The 14,912-nt window shown below is 33.0% G+C and overlaps 1 protein-coding gene across 4 annotated transcripts in view; it reads right to left on the minus strand.

Annotated features, from left to right (window-relative positions):
- Positions 1 to 14,912, minus strand: part of LOC149578089 (potassium transporter 10-like) — a 165,529-nt gene that overhangs the window by 49,990 nt on the left and 100,627 nt on the right. For all 4 annotated transcript variants that reach the window (XM_089827462.1, XM_089827465.1, XM_089827468.1 and 1 more), the window contains 5 exons: positions 11,747 to 11,797; positions 11,266 to 11,526; positions 11,056 to 11,108; positions 10,037 to 10,151; positions 9,668 to 9,922 (listed from right to left, as the gene is read on the minus strand). In XM_089827462.1, coding sequence (XP_089683588.1) covers positions 9,668 to 9,922; positions 10,037 to 10,151; positions 11,056 to 11,108; positions 11,266 to 11,526; positions 11,747 to 11,797 — 735 coding nt within the window. The remainder of the gene's footprint in view (positions 1 to 9,667; positions 9,923 to 10,036; positions 10,152 to 11,055; positions 11,109 to 11,265; positions 11,527 to 11,746; positions 11,798 to 14,912) is intronic.

Consider the following 14,912-nt stretch of genomic DNA (forward strand, 5'->3'; position numbering starts at 1 on the left):
GCTACACAAGAAACAAACATGTCAATAATAAAGTAGTTGTGTTGTGATTGTTTTCCTTTCTTCACTGATGCATATTTTTATTTTGTGAAGATGAATGGCATGATAGTAATATGAATGAGGCGAAATGAGACACTTTGCATTGCTTAGATCCATTGGATCTAACACCCTTTTCTATTAATGCAGGGTTTGGATACGTGGATGGGATGCAGTTCGAAGCAACGAATGGGTGGAAGTAGATGGATGCATGTCAACCAATCATTACAGGCAATGGCTGGTGCCCGTGACTTTCTCCTCTCTCCTTTTCTTTTCATGTTGTTTACTTTGGCAGAGTAGAAATATATATCAGCAGTTTAGGGACTACTCTCACAGTCACTTGTGTGAGAGAATTTTACTTTCAACATTCTTTGATTATTACAATTCTTTTGTAAATATCAATTGTATATTCGGAATGAATAATACAAGGACATTTGTTACTCTTCCAATATGAATGAAAAGTGTTTTCTGCAATTTTGAATATGAACTGAAAATGATAAACATGAACACTTTATTTGATTTTTTCGGAACTGAATTTTAACATAAGTTAAAATTAAGCAACAAGTACATTTCAGAAATCTTTAAAGAATTTTGTGTTGCTGTCAGGATTAAGAGGGAGTTTATTGTACCCTATAATCCTCAACAAAATGGGGTAGCTAAAAATGTAATAACCCTCCTCAAATCTGCTCTCAAAAATGCTGATGAAAGCTCAAAGAATTTCATCAAACAATTCACATGCAAGGGACGTATGACTGATATAGTATTTCAGCTGGCTTCAAATGACTTTTTCTTCAATTTGCATCAATGAGAATCTTGTGCTAGAAGACTACAATGGACTACACAATGACCTAACATGAGTGTGCTACTAATTTTGACAATATTCAGTGCATATATATGATATAAGCATGAGAAATGAACACTTACAGTCAACTGGCATTTTTACAAACAGTTGGTATGCAAACTAACTAGCTGATAAATAATGATATTAAATTGCTTAAATGACACCAGCAACTATTATCTTCTTAATTGCAATGAAAATTACAATGCTCATGAAATATCGCCAAGACTTTGGCATTTACATGGATTACAAAATGATAATGCTGGTATAATGCACACTTACAGCTGAAAGCTTATAACACCCTAAAAAGCAATACTAACAAAAGAACCTGGTTGTAGATGGCTGTAATAATTTCTTTCAATGCTGCCCCTTCTGCTTTGCTTTTCCGATTTGCTTTTTCGAACTGCTTTTTCGGATTGCTTTTTCGGCTTGCTTTTTCGGTTTCGCTTTTTCGGACTGCTTTTTTGGCCTGCTTTTTTGGCCCCGCTTTTTCGGACTGCTTTTTCGTATCTGCTTTTCCGATTTGCTTTTTTCGACTGCTTTTTCGGATCCGCTTTTTGAACTGCTTTTACGGATTGCTTTTTCGGTCTGCTTTTTCAGTTCCGCTTTTTCGGGTTGCTTTTTCGTATTTGCTTTTTCAGACTGCTACAATGTTGAATCTCAAGACCATATCTTTCAATGGCGTCAAGATTTCCAGCTTGAAGGGATTTCGTCCTTCAAACTATTGGGACATAATCTCCAGAAAATTTCTCAATTTTTTTTTATATTTCCAAGCATGCTCAAATGAGAGCTATCCTCTTTCTTTTAATCCCTTCCTCACTTGCTCCACATTTCTGTCTTGCCAATGTGGGATAATACATGAGTTTTAATATTACTTCTTTTTTTCCTTTTACAAAGTCCATGTATGTACTCAAAAGGGGAACTCTTGATTTATTTTTTAATAAAGTGACTTTATAAATTATTTTATAATTCAAGTCACTTTATTAAATTAATTAAATATAAAGTTACCTTTTAATATTTATTTATTTGATAACTTTATAAATAATTAACTTAATACCACTTATTTATTTAATTAAAATAATTAATTAGTCATCCTCAAAATATTCATTACTTTGGACAACCTAATTAATTAAATTAATTAAATCAAATTGCCTCCAAAATGGGGACATTACAAAAAAGAAAAAGAGAACTATTGAGGTTGCAAAATCAATGATGTATGACCAAAACTTAGACACCTCATTTTGGTCAAAAGCATATAGAGAAATTGTTTACATCTACAACAGATGTTCCCATTCACATCTTGATAACAAAACCCCTGAAGAGGCTTTTACTAGCCTAAAATCTGATATAAGCCATCTAAGGATATTTGGTTGCCTAGTATATATTCATGTGCCCAAAGAGAAGAGGTCAAAACTAAAACCTTTTGAGAGGAAAGCAATTTTTGTAGGCTACAGTGAAACCTCAAAAACCTACAATGTTGGAAAAAGACAAATAGAACTTAGTCGAGATGCCATATTTGAGGAAGACGGTTTCCTTCAAAAGGGCAAAGAACTCAAATCAGTTGGACATTCAAAACTCGCTCTCAAACATGGAGGAAGACTGACTTACATCCAGATGATCCTAGTCGGGTTTATGGGTAGCCATCTGATGGTTGTTTAAGGCTAACAAGAAGGCCTCAATGTTGTCGAGGAATTTTTTCTAAGGGATACTCTAGTATTGTAATGTAAATATGAATATTATGAATAATAATTTTGTTGGTTTGATGTTGAACTAAGGATCGTTATGTCTGTATGGACAAAGAATGTTCAATTGGTAGAATTATGAAAAAAAATTAAATGACAAAAGTCATTCATAGATTTAATTACATAATTTTAAATATTGGGAGGACTTCTGCTACTTAATCATTAGATTAATAATAGAATTTCTGTAAAAGATGGTATAGAACAGATAACAAGAGCAATCCAATACGTCGTAACCGGATGAAACAATAGGTAGAGTTAAAATGGTGATCCCTCACGATCCTAGAAATTACCTAATTCACTATTTCGATTCGTCGGTACATGTCGCATTAAATTCGGTATATCAAAGCTAAATGATTCACTATTACAATTCTTGTTTAACCAGACACAAACGTATCGAATCTTACATTTGAACCTTAGCAGATGTCATTTCACATACAGTGATATAATGATCTTTGTTTGTATGACAAGGTTGTAAAATCTAACCCAATCTCTTAGGCAAGCTTCACTAATAACAAAATAATTCCTATCACAGCTGGAAATGGCTTCAAATTAGAATTCGGTAATATAAAACAAAACATTTTGAAACAAATCCAAGATTCTAAGAATTGCTTACTAATTGATAAAAGACTCAGCAAACAAATTCCATAGCATTATTTAACTATATAAAGAATTGATATAACCTAAAGAGCAAGAACACTTATAACGAGAGCAATTGGATATCAACTACTTCAATGAATTAATTGTTATACCCAAAAAAAATATAGGGGCACAAGATATTAAGTGAAAGAGGAAGGATATCCAATCAAAGGAAATTTGTTAAAATAATAGTAATGGTGATCAATTATGAAAAAGATAATAAGACACAAGTGGGCCACTCTCTCCAGGTATACATTATTTTAGTAAGGTTTAGTTAGATAGTGACCTTCGATAAGCTATAAGATCTGAACGTTAAAAGTAACAAAATTGTTGATTAAACTCAGTTAGGTAAAGTACTGTAATATATTTCGAAGATGCATACAACAGATCCAAAGAGGAAGTGATTCTCCTCTTATAATAAGGTTCTTCAGTATATCCAATGCAAAATAGATTTAATCAAAATATGTGCATTGCGTAATGGCAAAAGGAGAAATAATGGCTAATGAAGGAATACAGATTAACAAAGCGTCACAATGTTATCGAATTTATTCAACAAGGGTTGCACAGTAAGTGTTATAAGCATTCAAAATTAATACATTTTTATGAGTGGAACAAAAGTGGAATGAAGAAAATAATTTTATATATAACATTACTAAGAATTTTAAGGAATAGTTAAAAACTGTGGAAGTAGTAATGTGGATAGTGAAGTTTTGAGGACACCTGCTAGATATAAATGGGTTAGTAATTGGGTCGGATTAGTATCTTGGTGACTAACATAGCTAGGTTAAGAGCTAATTGAGCATGCCCTGAAGTAGTTAAGATCTCGTGGAAGAAGCATAATTTAAAACAAATGAAAGTAAAAACTAAATAAAGCATATACCCTCTTAACACTTTCAAATTAGAAGATATTAAGATATTATTACAAACCTTATAGTTATACGTAACGATCTCTTAGAACAAGACTATAATCCACATTTTATGTTGCTTGCAAAGATTTAATGCAACAACAAACATAACGAATAGATATGGTTATGTTTTATGAAAGAAACAAAAAAAAACTTTCATTGAAATAAAATCCGCACTAGCATTAAATCAATTTAACAAAGACTCCTTAGTAATTGTCAAATTTAACAAATAATAAGGTATAAATATTACAAGTGGTCATGAGTTCTAAAAACCAAACGATATACCAATATGATATCTTCATTAAATATATGCTTTATACTAACATATAACCTTGAGTTTTTAGTTTTGTTTGGAGTTATAGAGGCTTACAACATAAAAAGATTCTAGAAATCTTATACCGGGCCAAGAACGAGACAATATAAACAAGGACAAGTTTGTGAAGAATGAAATAGGAAGAAATGTCACTTTAAGAATCAAGGTTACAACATTATAAATGCAATCAAACAACTCACAAAAGTATAAGAATCATATCTTCTAACCCTTGACAAAGGTGATTTTAAATGTATAAAATATTTCTTCGTAAATAGAGGGGATTCCATCTAAAGTCCCCACAATATATGCGGGACGCATGTACATTCTATAATAGGACTTCGGTCCTGGGCTACACCAAGGGTTTTCATCCCCATTCTTTTTCCCCTGATGCCTGCACTTTGAACAAGACCAAAACAAAACAAAAAATTGTAAACTTATTTTTGAAATACAACATTAAACATGGCATTTGTCTTTTGATCAGGAAATGAGTAATTCAAGGAGATTCACAAATTATCTTAAACGCTCTAAGGAAAAGATCTACTCCAATAGGCAACTTCATTCTAAACTTGAATACGCTTTAATGATTCTAGATGATTTCGAACAGATTAGTATAACACATTTTTGCCACAAAGGAAACAAAGGAGCTGATACCTTAGCCAACATAGGGGCAGATGGAGAGGCTATCCTAATTAAGCCCAACTAACAATAGTAATTAGTATATTTATCCCTGAACCCGGAAATTCTAAGGATATAGTGAACCTCATAAGTTACAATCCAAAGGTTCACAAATGTTCTTTTTAACTTTTTAACAAATGTTTTAAAATCAATGGAACTGTTCATAAGGAATTCAATTGAAGACTTCAATTTGATTTACTTAGACAATCAAAAGACATTGATGTTTAAATTAGCAATTTATCTTCAGAAATTGAGATAACATCTAGGTCAAGACATAATCTACCTCTGTACCAGAGTTCACTTAGTTCAATAATTCTAAATAAGGATGACAGATTGAAGAACTGAGGACATATGTAAAAAAGGATAAAATCATCTCCAGAACTAACTAAAGATGGATCAAATATTGGAGAGAAGAAATGGATCCGTCTATTTAATGAATGGGTCAGGAGAGGCAGATGAAGAATAGGGTCACAATTTGGCTTCAGTGTAATCAGCAAAGCATTTTCGTTATTTAACAAGCTAAACTAAACTAAGAAAAATATAAAATTTGGTCCTCACAACCACTAATAAAGCATTATCAGTGGTCTCATTTTACAAATCCATGTTGAAAGAACTTCTTTACAAATTTTCATAAAAGTTGGTAAGGTCAAAAGAACTGTATTCTCGTCTAGGTTGTAAAAGGCTAAAATTAGGAAAGATGTCAACTGCTTTCTTGGTCTAGTTTCTGATCTCTACGTTTTCTTGGATAAGTAATGTTCAGCTTACAGTTTGTATTCAGAAGATATTTGGATGTAGCCCTTATTAATATTTTCTTTATAATCTTCTTTGTATGATAAAGTGAGCTATCAGTTTAATCTCTTATGCTGATTGTTTCATTTCAAATGTTGTCTAAACATAAAATAGTAAGATGGTCTTACTTTATGGTCAAGAAAGTTCATGGATATATTTGGAACTCATAGCCCAAGGGGCAGTTGTAGCTTGTGTCTGAAACCTGTTTGCAGGAATCTTCTTGAATGACAGTCTTCTTACAGAACTAATCCCTGGATTTAAAGGCCTCTTTCAGTTGCTTAAAGCTCTCTTCAATATCTGAATCTGCTCTTAGAAGCGTATATCCAAGGTTGATATAAATTAAGCTCTTATGTAATCATTGTAATGAAAATGCACCTTCCTAGCCCAAAGGGCAACTGTACCTTCCATACAAGGAAGAATCAGGGAAATATAGGGATCAATCCTCTACTAAAATGTTTATGAATTATTATTGCAAAAGAAGGAATGTCTTCTTAAAGTCCAAATAATGGGCATCTGTACTTCTCAAACAGGACTTCGGTCCCCCGGTGCCTGCACTTTGAATGGGGCAAACATTGTAAATATTTTGAAATTAACAGAAACAGGCATTTGCCTTTTACCAATTCAAAAAAAATGTATTCATTTAGATTCCATATTGATTGAATGATTGTAATTGTTTAATTGATTTATTAATTTCTATCTTCCCACATAAATATTTTTTAATTATTTAACTAATGCATTTTCAGTTAATCTTCTAGATTGTGATATTAAATAATCATTTCTAATTTATTTAATTAGCTAAGCACTCTTCTATACTTAAATAGATTGTTGTAATTTATTTAGTTATTCCAATCCTAAACATATTTCCTCTAAAAATAAATAGAAGTTTTCTATTATTTATGTCTCTACATGCACATGAATTGAATAATTGATTAACTTATAAAAAAATTATTTATTTTTAAAATATTTTCACCTCACCACCTAACACACACTCACTATCACTTTTTTGTCCATTCTAATCAGTCCACTCAGTAATTCTTACGTATCCGATCAATCAAATCCACTTCACTAAATCATGTACTCAGTTCACTAGATCATGCAACCATTTAATTATTCAAATCTTATCTCAATGAAAATTCACCGTTGAGTTGATAATAGGGAAAACATATAGATTCAAACCTCATTAATTATCATTCTCAAACCACAATCTTTAAGCTTTCACATCATCATATCACTACTTGTGTTTGCACAAAATCTGAAAGCATCAATACTATCATTTGTCTAAGAGAGCTTGAAGAAACAATGGAAATAAGCTAAGAGTTTGTGCAAAGATATATTTCTTTGTTATATCATTGTGTTTATGCATTCACTTAACACATTTCATTGGTAGAATGTGAGTTTGAGGGGTTTTGTGATTGACTACTTTGATTATTCAGAATGATTTATCTATGATCCACATGAGAAATGAATTATAAAGGTGGCGAACTACCTCGTTAAAATCCATAACAAAAGAAATATGATCAACAAATAAATATTGGGTACTGAGAAGTAAAGGCTTGTGGTCTTGGTTGCATCTCTTTGGCTCATTGTGTTATTTTTAATAATGGTTACCATAGACCAACCAGTTTCGTTGACATGATTAAAAAAAGTATTTCATTTCATTTGCGTACTAATATATAATAATAGGTAATTACCATATTGGAGTTGAAAACGTACCATTGTTGTTGATGTTGGCTAAATTATCATTGGTTCGCCATTGATGTCAATTACCATTTTTTAAAATATACTACACTTTCAAGGAGTAAGTTTAGATCAACATTAGAAGCAGCAGATGACAATAATAAGAAAACAACAATCATGGTGTATGAGAAGAAATTCAAAGGAATATAATTAACAAGACCGATTACGATTAATAAAAAAGTGACTTCATCAAGGAGAATCAATAACATAGACAAGTTTGTTAAAGCTAATATTAACAAGGAATTTATGTTAAAATCAATCTGATTAATCTCCATAAAGCAGATAAGAAAAAAAGGATTAGGCAAAATTAGAAAAAGATAAATAGAAGCAACAGTTAATCCTTACCAAACGCAAGGATCAACTTCATAAAGTAAAGATAAGCATCTGTCTTCAAGCCAGAGATTAGATTAAGACAAACTTCAATGTTTCTTATAAAAAGACAAAATCTGCAATTTATATTAAGGGCAATTCATATTGATATGCTGGCTGATTCATCGAGATACTGATTTAATTAATATGCTAGACAATATAAAAATCAGAAATAATAGAATACGATTTTCTAATGAAACATTTCTCCAAAAGATGTGATTTTTCAAAGGTATGATAACATCCAAAAGCTACAATTATTAATAATTATTATACACGTCTTAGTAAGGTTTATTTTATCCTAAGGAATGCATCATTTCACAAGAGAACATAAGTAAATGTATAAAATCAAATTGTTGGAGAAATCAAATGTAAAGGGAGTATTATATAAGAAGATTATTTCAGAATTGAAGAGAATGATGTGAGCAGTTTGTAGGTAAACTTTGATTAGGGTATTGTGGTCATTTTGTGGAAGACTTATAATCAAACTCTAGCAGATTTGCAGAAGACATTATAGTAGATATGTGGACGAGATTATTGCAGCTTTAATAGAGATTCATAGCAAAGTTGTGGACAAAAAGGTTCTCCATAATCCATTGTAGAAGCAATATTGATAAGAAAGAAATTGAAAAGCAAGGTTGGTGCCCGGAAGCGAATGAGGGGTTTGTGCCTCTATTGAGTCGGTGCTTACAAATTGAATGAGGAGTTGGTGCCTCTGAATTTGTAATAAGAAAATTAATGCAAAGCAAATTTTCGCTGTGGTTTTCTCTTGCAAGCATTTCCACCTAAACCTTCTTGTTGTTGCATTGCTTACTGCTTTCGCTCTTGTGTTAATTTAGAATTTAAGCATAGTTGAATTAAATAAGATTCAAAGGATAAAAAGAAACTTGTAATATAAATTCATACACTTCCAAGCAGTATAACTATGTGCTCATCAATCGATTACCTAAGGGATTCATATAAATATTAAATTTTAAAGACATTGTTTGCCACAACACAATTATAGAATCCAAAGGACATGACACTTTCGTGGCACTTTGACAACGCCTTCCTTAGACCGTGATCTTTAAAGCATATGAGCAGGTGAAGTGAAAAATGTAAGGTAGACACTATTTCACATAAGAAAAACAAACCAATTTAGTAGATATTAAAGAACTTATCGAGGCACCTAAAACTCCTCTTTAGGTTTCTTCTCTAAATTAAATTTCTCCATACGAAAATTTATTTTAGGTCATAGCTGATATGTCATGATTATGTTTGAGTATGTTTACTAAGGAAAGCGAAACTGCACAAAGGACTGACTATATAGCTTCCATTTGAAAAGGAAAATACATTAGAAATTCTTACTTGATGTAGGAATATATTAATAACATTCAATTTGTATGCTTATACGTGCACACTCTGAGTACATATGTAGCACTAAAACTAGAGAAATGTAATTTGGGATGATTTAAGAAATCCTTTTGGACGTATACTTGAAGGGCAACATATTATTTTGACACTTATTAAACAAAATTATTGTGATGCTATACAGAATGGCTTTCTAAAACAATCAAACTATTTCAGAGACCAAATGTTATTATGATTTTATATATCAGAATCTTTAAGAACTCGACCAAGATTAGACACTCACCATAAGCATGCCCAATTTGAGTGGTATTCTGGAATCCAGCGGTAATCACTAAACAAAGAATCATCAGGATCCAATTGATTTCAGGAATGTAAATTTGTCCTGGAAACTGTTTTGATGTATGGACCTCCTTAACCACAGGGAAACAACCAAGAGCCACTGCTTGCTTTATAATTGCAAATGTAGCAGATATTGTTGCCTGACTTCCAATAACAGCTGCAACAGTTGCAATTGCAAAAATCGGCCAATATACAGCATCTGCAGGAGAACTGTCTTCAAATTAATAATAAAAAGTAAATCGTGCGCATTTTCTGACAATTTAATTGGTCTTTTGTATGCATGGTGTTAAAAGATGTATTCAAGTTTTCATGCCTGGAATGGACCTATAAAAGGCTTCTGAGACATCATATGGGTGTTTTGTGAGGTATGCTGCTTGCCCAGTGTATGCCAACAGCAGGCAAGGAAAGACCACCACAGTAAATGCGATCTGCAAATGGAGATAAACCCGAAGCAATAAACAGCATGCCATATCTATACCTGATCTTGAAAATATTTTTGCATTAAAGAGAAATAAGAAAAGAAACAACATAAAGCATTATCAATATGGTTAACATATATTTCTATGTATATAATTTTGAATCTGATTACTATTTATATAAAAGCTTACCTGGGTAAATTACAAAAATCAGACTAGAGTTGTTCGGTACAATCACAAAAATCATCTTGAGATTATTCCCTCTCAAATTTTCCTAATGGCCCATGATTCTGAGCACAGGGAAACAAGATAAAGATGGAAGGTGCCCAATGAGACTTCCGAAGTGAATCAGAAGAGAGCATGAACAGATCTAGCTTGAATATAGATTTATGAGAAGGAAAGGGGCTTTTTGGGGAATGTGAATGTTTGTCAAGGTCATCATCTGAATCAGAATAAGAAGATGGAGACACTAACTCAATAATTGATAGCAAGCAATTCTTTGCCAATACAACGAATCAGAATCAGAAGATTGAGTAAACAAATTAAGAGTTCAGAAAGAGCGCAGGAGGTGGGAGAAGGGAAAAGAAAGAAATATCACAGCATGCACTTGGGCATGAAAAAGACTAGAGAGATTACAAGATAATATATGATAATATTTATTCATAAGGATGCAACCAAAAGCCCATAGATTTGTAATGTGTAACATGAACAAAGCTAAATACTAAAAGAAAAATATGTTAGAAATACACCTTGCTAATTCAGACAGAACATTTTGCCTTCAGTTATAAATACAAAGACGATTTGGCTGTTTAAAAGCAATTTCCAAGCTTCAGAGCAAAATTTTAAAAAATTAAATTATTTTTAGAAAAGGAAAAAAATGTTAACGACAAATCAGTACACAAAATTCTTTCCATACCTGCACAGACAATGAAGAAAAATGACCCAAGTCTGCGAACAAAGCTTCAGTTCCTGTATTTTAGTAGCGTGACTCAGACATGTAAAGAGGGAAGAGTTTAAAATAAAAATGAAAGATTCAAGAATCATAAGTGAAGGAAGATTGAATCATAAGTGATGGAAGATTGAACCCTAAAGCCTAGTAAACATAATTCAATATTAATGTACTCACCTGTTATGCTAAGCATAATGCCTCCAAGTGAAACCCACCTATGTTTCTTCCCCCTCTTGAAAAACTCTAGAATGTAATGAGGAGAAAAGGCCTTAAGAACTTTTGGATTATGTTTGAATATATTGTAGATTCCAATTGTACCGATGGAAAGAAACCAAATCAAAACCACAGGAGCAAAGAGCCATCCAACTCTGTCAATACCACACTTCTGCATGCTGAATAAACCCACTAGGATGACCAGGGCAACTACAACTACTATATCTGTAAACAGTTCCAAACTCATAAGAGATCCATGACCTTGCTCCATTTATGGCTATTGGGTGTGTAATTTTAAAATCTTTATCAACTTACAGAAAAACCTTAAGGTATTGCACATCAAACTACAAATGAGCAAGTTCATAACCATGTTTCAATGACCAAAACAAATGTAATCAGAAATCAGAAAAAACAACTGGAAGCAAGTGTAGAGTTGGAGGCTTACCATTGCTTACCCTGGGATGGTCAACTTTAATGCCGCCAACAGATGATAGAACTGGCAGAAAAGAAAGCAAAAATGAGGCTCCAACATAACAAACAAGAACTAACTCAATACTTTTCAATATGTTTCAAATGAATGCAGTGAATATATATCTTAAGATAGTTTTTAAGCCAGTAGGGTGTGATGAAATTTTTGACGTGCTATTTAATTTTTTATGAGTGACAGAACCTTGTTTCTAGCAACAAACACAAGGGAATTAGCATATGCTCATACATGTAAGTGCCTAGATAAGTATTTGGTTCTTAAAAAGGGAAACCAATTCCAACTGAGCACCTCCTGATTGTCAGATTTTAAGTTGTTTGTGCATTAAGCAAATTGGAGTGTTCTAGATGCAAATGCAGAAAAGTCATTGACTAAGAATGTTCATGGATCTTTTTAAATACTGTCACTTCATAAGAAAACCAGATTTAACACTTAGGATATTGTAAGTCTGTACCAATTTAAGTCAAACCATTATCAAACCCCAAGAATAATCGTTCAATATAATGCTTAATAAACTATCAGTGTTTTATAGATTGTAGATCAAGGGAAACAGAAGGTTGAAAACAGAAGACTTGGCCAAAGTGAAATGTCACTATATAATAGTCATTACTTGTGGGAAGTTGATTAGTGTTACAGGGGCCTCTAAAATTATGCCTGCGCGGGGTAAAATTAAAGGATGCACTAATCAAGAGGGAACTCTACATTGCGTAGAGTTACTACTGGTCAAATTTGTGAATTTCTTCCCTAAAACATAAGTGTTTTATATGGTTCAAAAGACCATCAAGCTATTTCTAGATGTCGATGTTTAAGTAGTACATGATGGCAACCTCTAAGAAAATACTTGTCATGACCTCACTTGGCTCTTTATCATTAGATGGGAGTCACTAGGAACATTGTTCACAAATTTTAAAGCCAAAATAAAGTTGAACAAATGAAAAAGAACAAAACCAAAAGAGGAGGATTTAAGAAGAAGATAGTGAGTCTGAAGAACTTGACGAGGTAAACCTAACACGGAGCGAGTGGCTCAATGAAGTAGGTGCTCCTACAAACCCAATGGACATTCCTTCTATGAGATCCAATCATACATTACCTATACTTATAGCAGATTCAACAATGTTACTCCAATAAATGCAGTGTCAAACAGTCTAAGAAAATATTATGTCCTTCCACTCAATTAACACATGTGGGCCAAGAAGGCCTTGTCACCTGAGATATTCTTCTCTGATGTAATTTCCTTGGCAGGATCTTGCGAAACCTATGGGTATTTTGCAGCCAACATGTTCTGAAATGGAGATTTTTCACATTCTCTACTAAACTCAGAGGAGGAAGTCCATCTTAAGAAGTTTGTAGAAGAAGAATGCCAGTTCAAGTTTCTAGGAAGTGTCATGAACCAAGCTTTGCTAGAAAAGAATATACCAAAGATGAAAAAGCTATGGTTGCTATCATCCTATTGTTCTAGGTTCAAGTACACAAACCATAGAGAATCATTTTAAGTAGTAATGTCTCATGTTGTAAAGCACTTTGTAAGAGCAATATGGAGCATTTGAAGAAGTAATCAAATTTGTCGTTGCTTATGGTGCATTGTGGAAGGAAATAAGACAGCAAAGTACTCGATTTTAAAAACAAACAGCTTAGGACACTCAATTTATTGGAACCTAAGCTGCAACTATTGATGCATCCAAGTGAGAAGTGGCTTAGTTGAAAACCAGAGTAGCCTCAATTACAATGGAGCGGAAGCATGATTAGGCACAAAATTCAAAGAAAAATAATAATGACAAGATATTACCTGAAGCAACATGCAGAAGGGGTCTACAAACTCCAGGTTTCATTCAAACGGTTGAGACCTACTTCAAGATTACTTAGCACCAATAGACCTCTAGTGGTGTCTTCTTTCCCAACTCTTCCCTAAGATTTTATACTTGAGTATATTGGATAGGACTCCAACTTTACTTGTTTCTGTGTAATGGTTCTTGTCCGCACATAGAGAGGAATGCGATGGAGATAGAACCGTACAACAGATTTTTGTGGGTATGGAGAGATATATGGACGGTGGTGTATGTATGGTGGCGAGGACCTCAGTACAATGGTTGGTAAGAGGCCTGTTGGGTGGATATTTTGCAATCAACAGTTTTGGGCAAAAATCCAATTGCAAAATAGGATGACCAGCCACAACGTGTGAGATAGAGTCTCTCCTACCATAAAGGGAAGGCTCCCCCTTCTCAGCCTTGAATCAACTCAAGGTAAGCAAGAAATCGAGAGATTTTGTAAAATGGGTGTTACCAATGTCCTTTCCTCTTATCTTTCAAGAAAGAATCCACTTACTCGTGGAGCGAGTAATAGGCACGGTGAATCTCTAACTATACTTCTATCAAGAGCTAGAAACAGTGACACTGATAAACCTTCACTAACTCAAAGGCTAGCTAGAAATGTACCGGTTTGGCTCTAAGTCCAATCGAACTTCTATATGGAAAAGCTTTACAATTAGGTTACAAAGACTCCTAAAATTAGAAGTAACTATTTTGCAAATTAAGAAGAAAATATAAGCTCCAAACAAAGCTTCTAGCTATACATTTCCACAATTGCTCCTAGTCAAAGCTCTGGCTCCAATTGCTTCTTAACTCTTTTTCTATTCAATTCACAAGATACAATTATCAACAACACAAGATAACATGAATCAAAGATAACTTAGATGAATTATAGACAAAGCTTATAACTCATTCAAGCAACAATCTCACTTAATCAAAGTTAAGACTCAAATGCTTCTTTGTATTCACTTTCTCTCAAAATAATGCTTACACAAACAAAGTTCTATTGGCACAATTTCTCCAGAGCTCTCTTGCATAAAGATAATGATGATTCTACAATATAATGAGGGGGCACTCCTTTATATAGACACAGGAGTTGAGAAAAAGGTGGAGGAAAAAGTGAGATCAACTCAACCAACTTTGACCTAGTCTAACTATAGGAGAAAATAAAAGGTTACTTGCAACTCGCATTGCATCCTTTTACATACATGTAACTCGCATTACATGTAATTACTCTTTTTCATGTAATGCATCATTTACAACTACTAACATGAAATAAAAACAAAACAACAATCTTAGAGATTGTTTCTCAGTGCCTTAAA

This window comes from Cupressus sempervirens, chromosome 1 (genome assembly GCF_028749045.1).
Source record: "Cupressus sempervirens isolate cs-2001-9-10 chromosome 1, ASM2874904v1, whole genome shotgun sequence".
Classification (NCBI taxonomy): domain Eukaryota; kingdom Viridiplantae; phylum Streptophyta; class Pinopsida; order Cupressales; family Cupressaceae; genus Cupressus; species Cupressus sempervirens.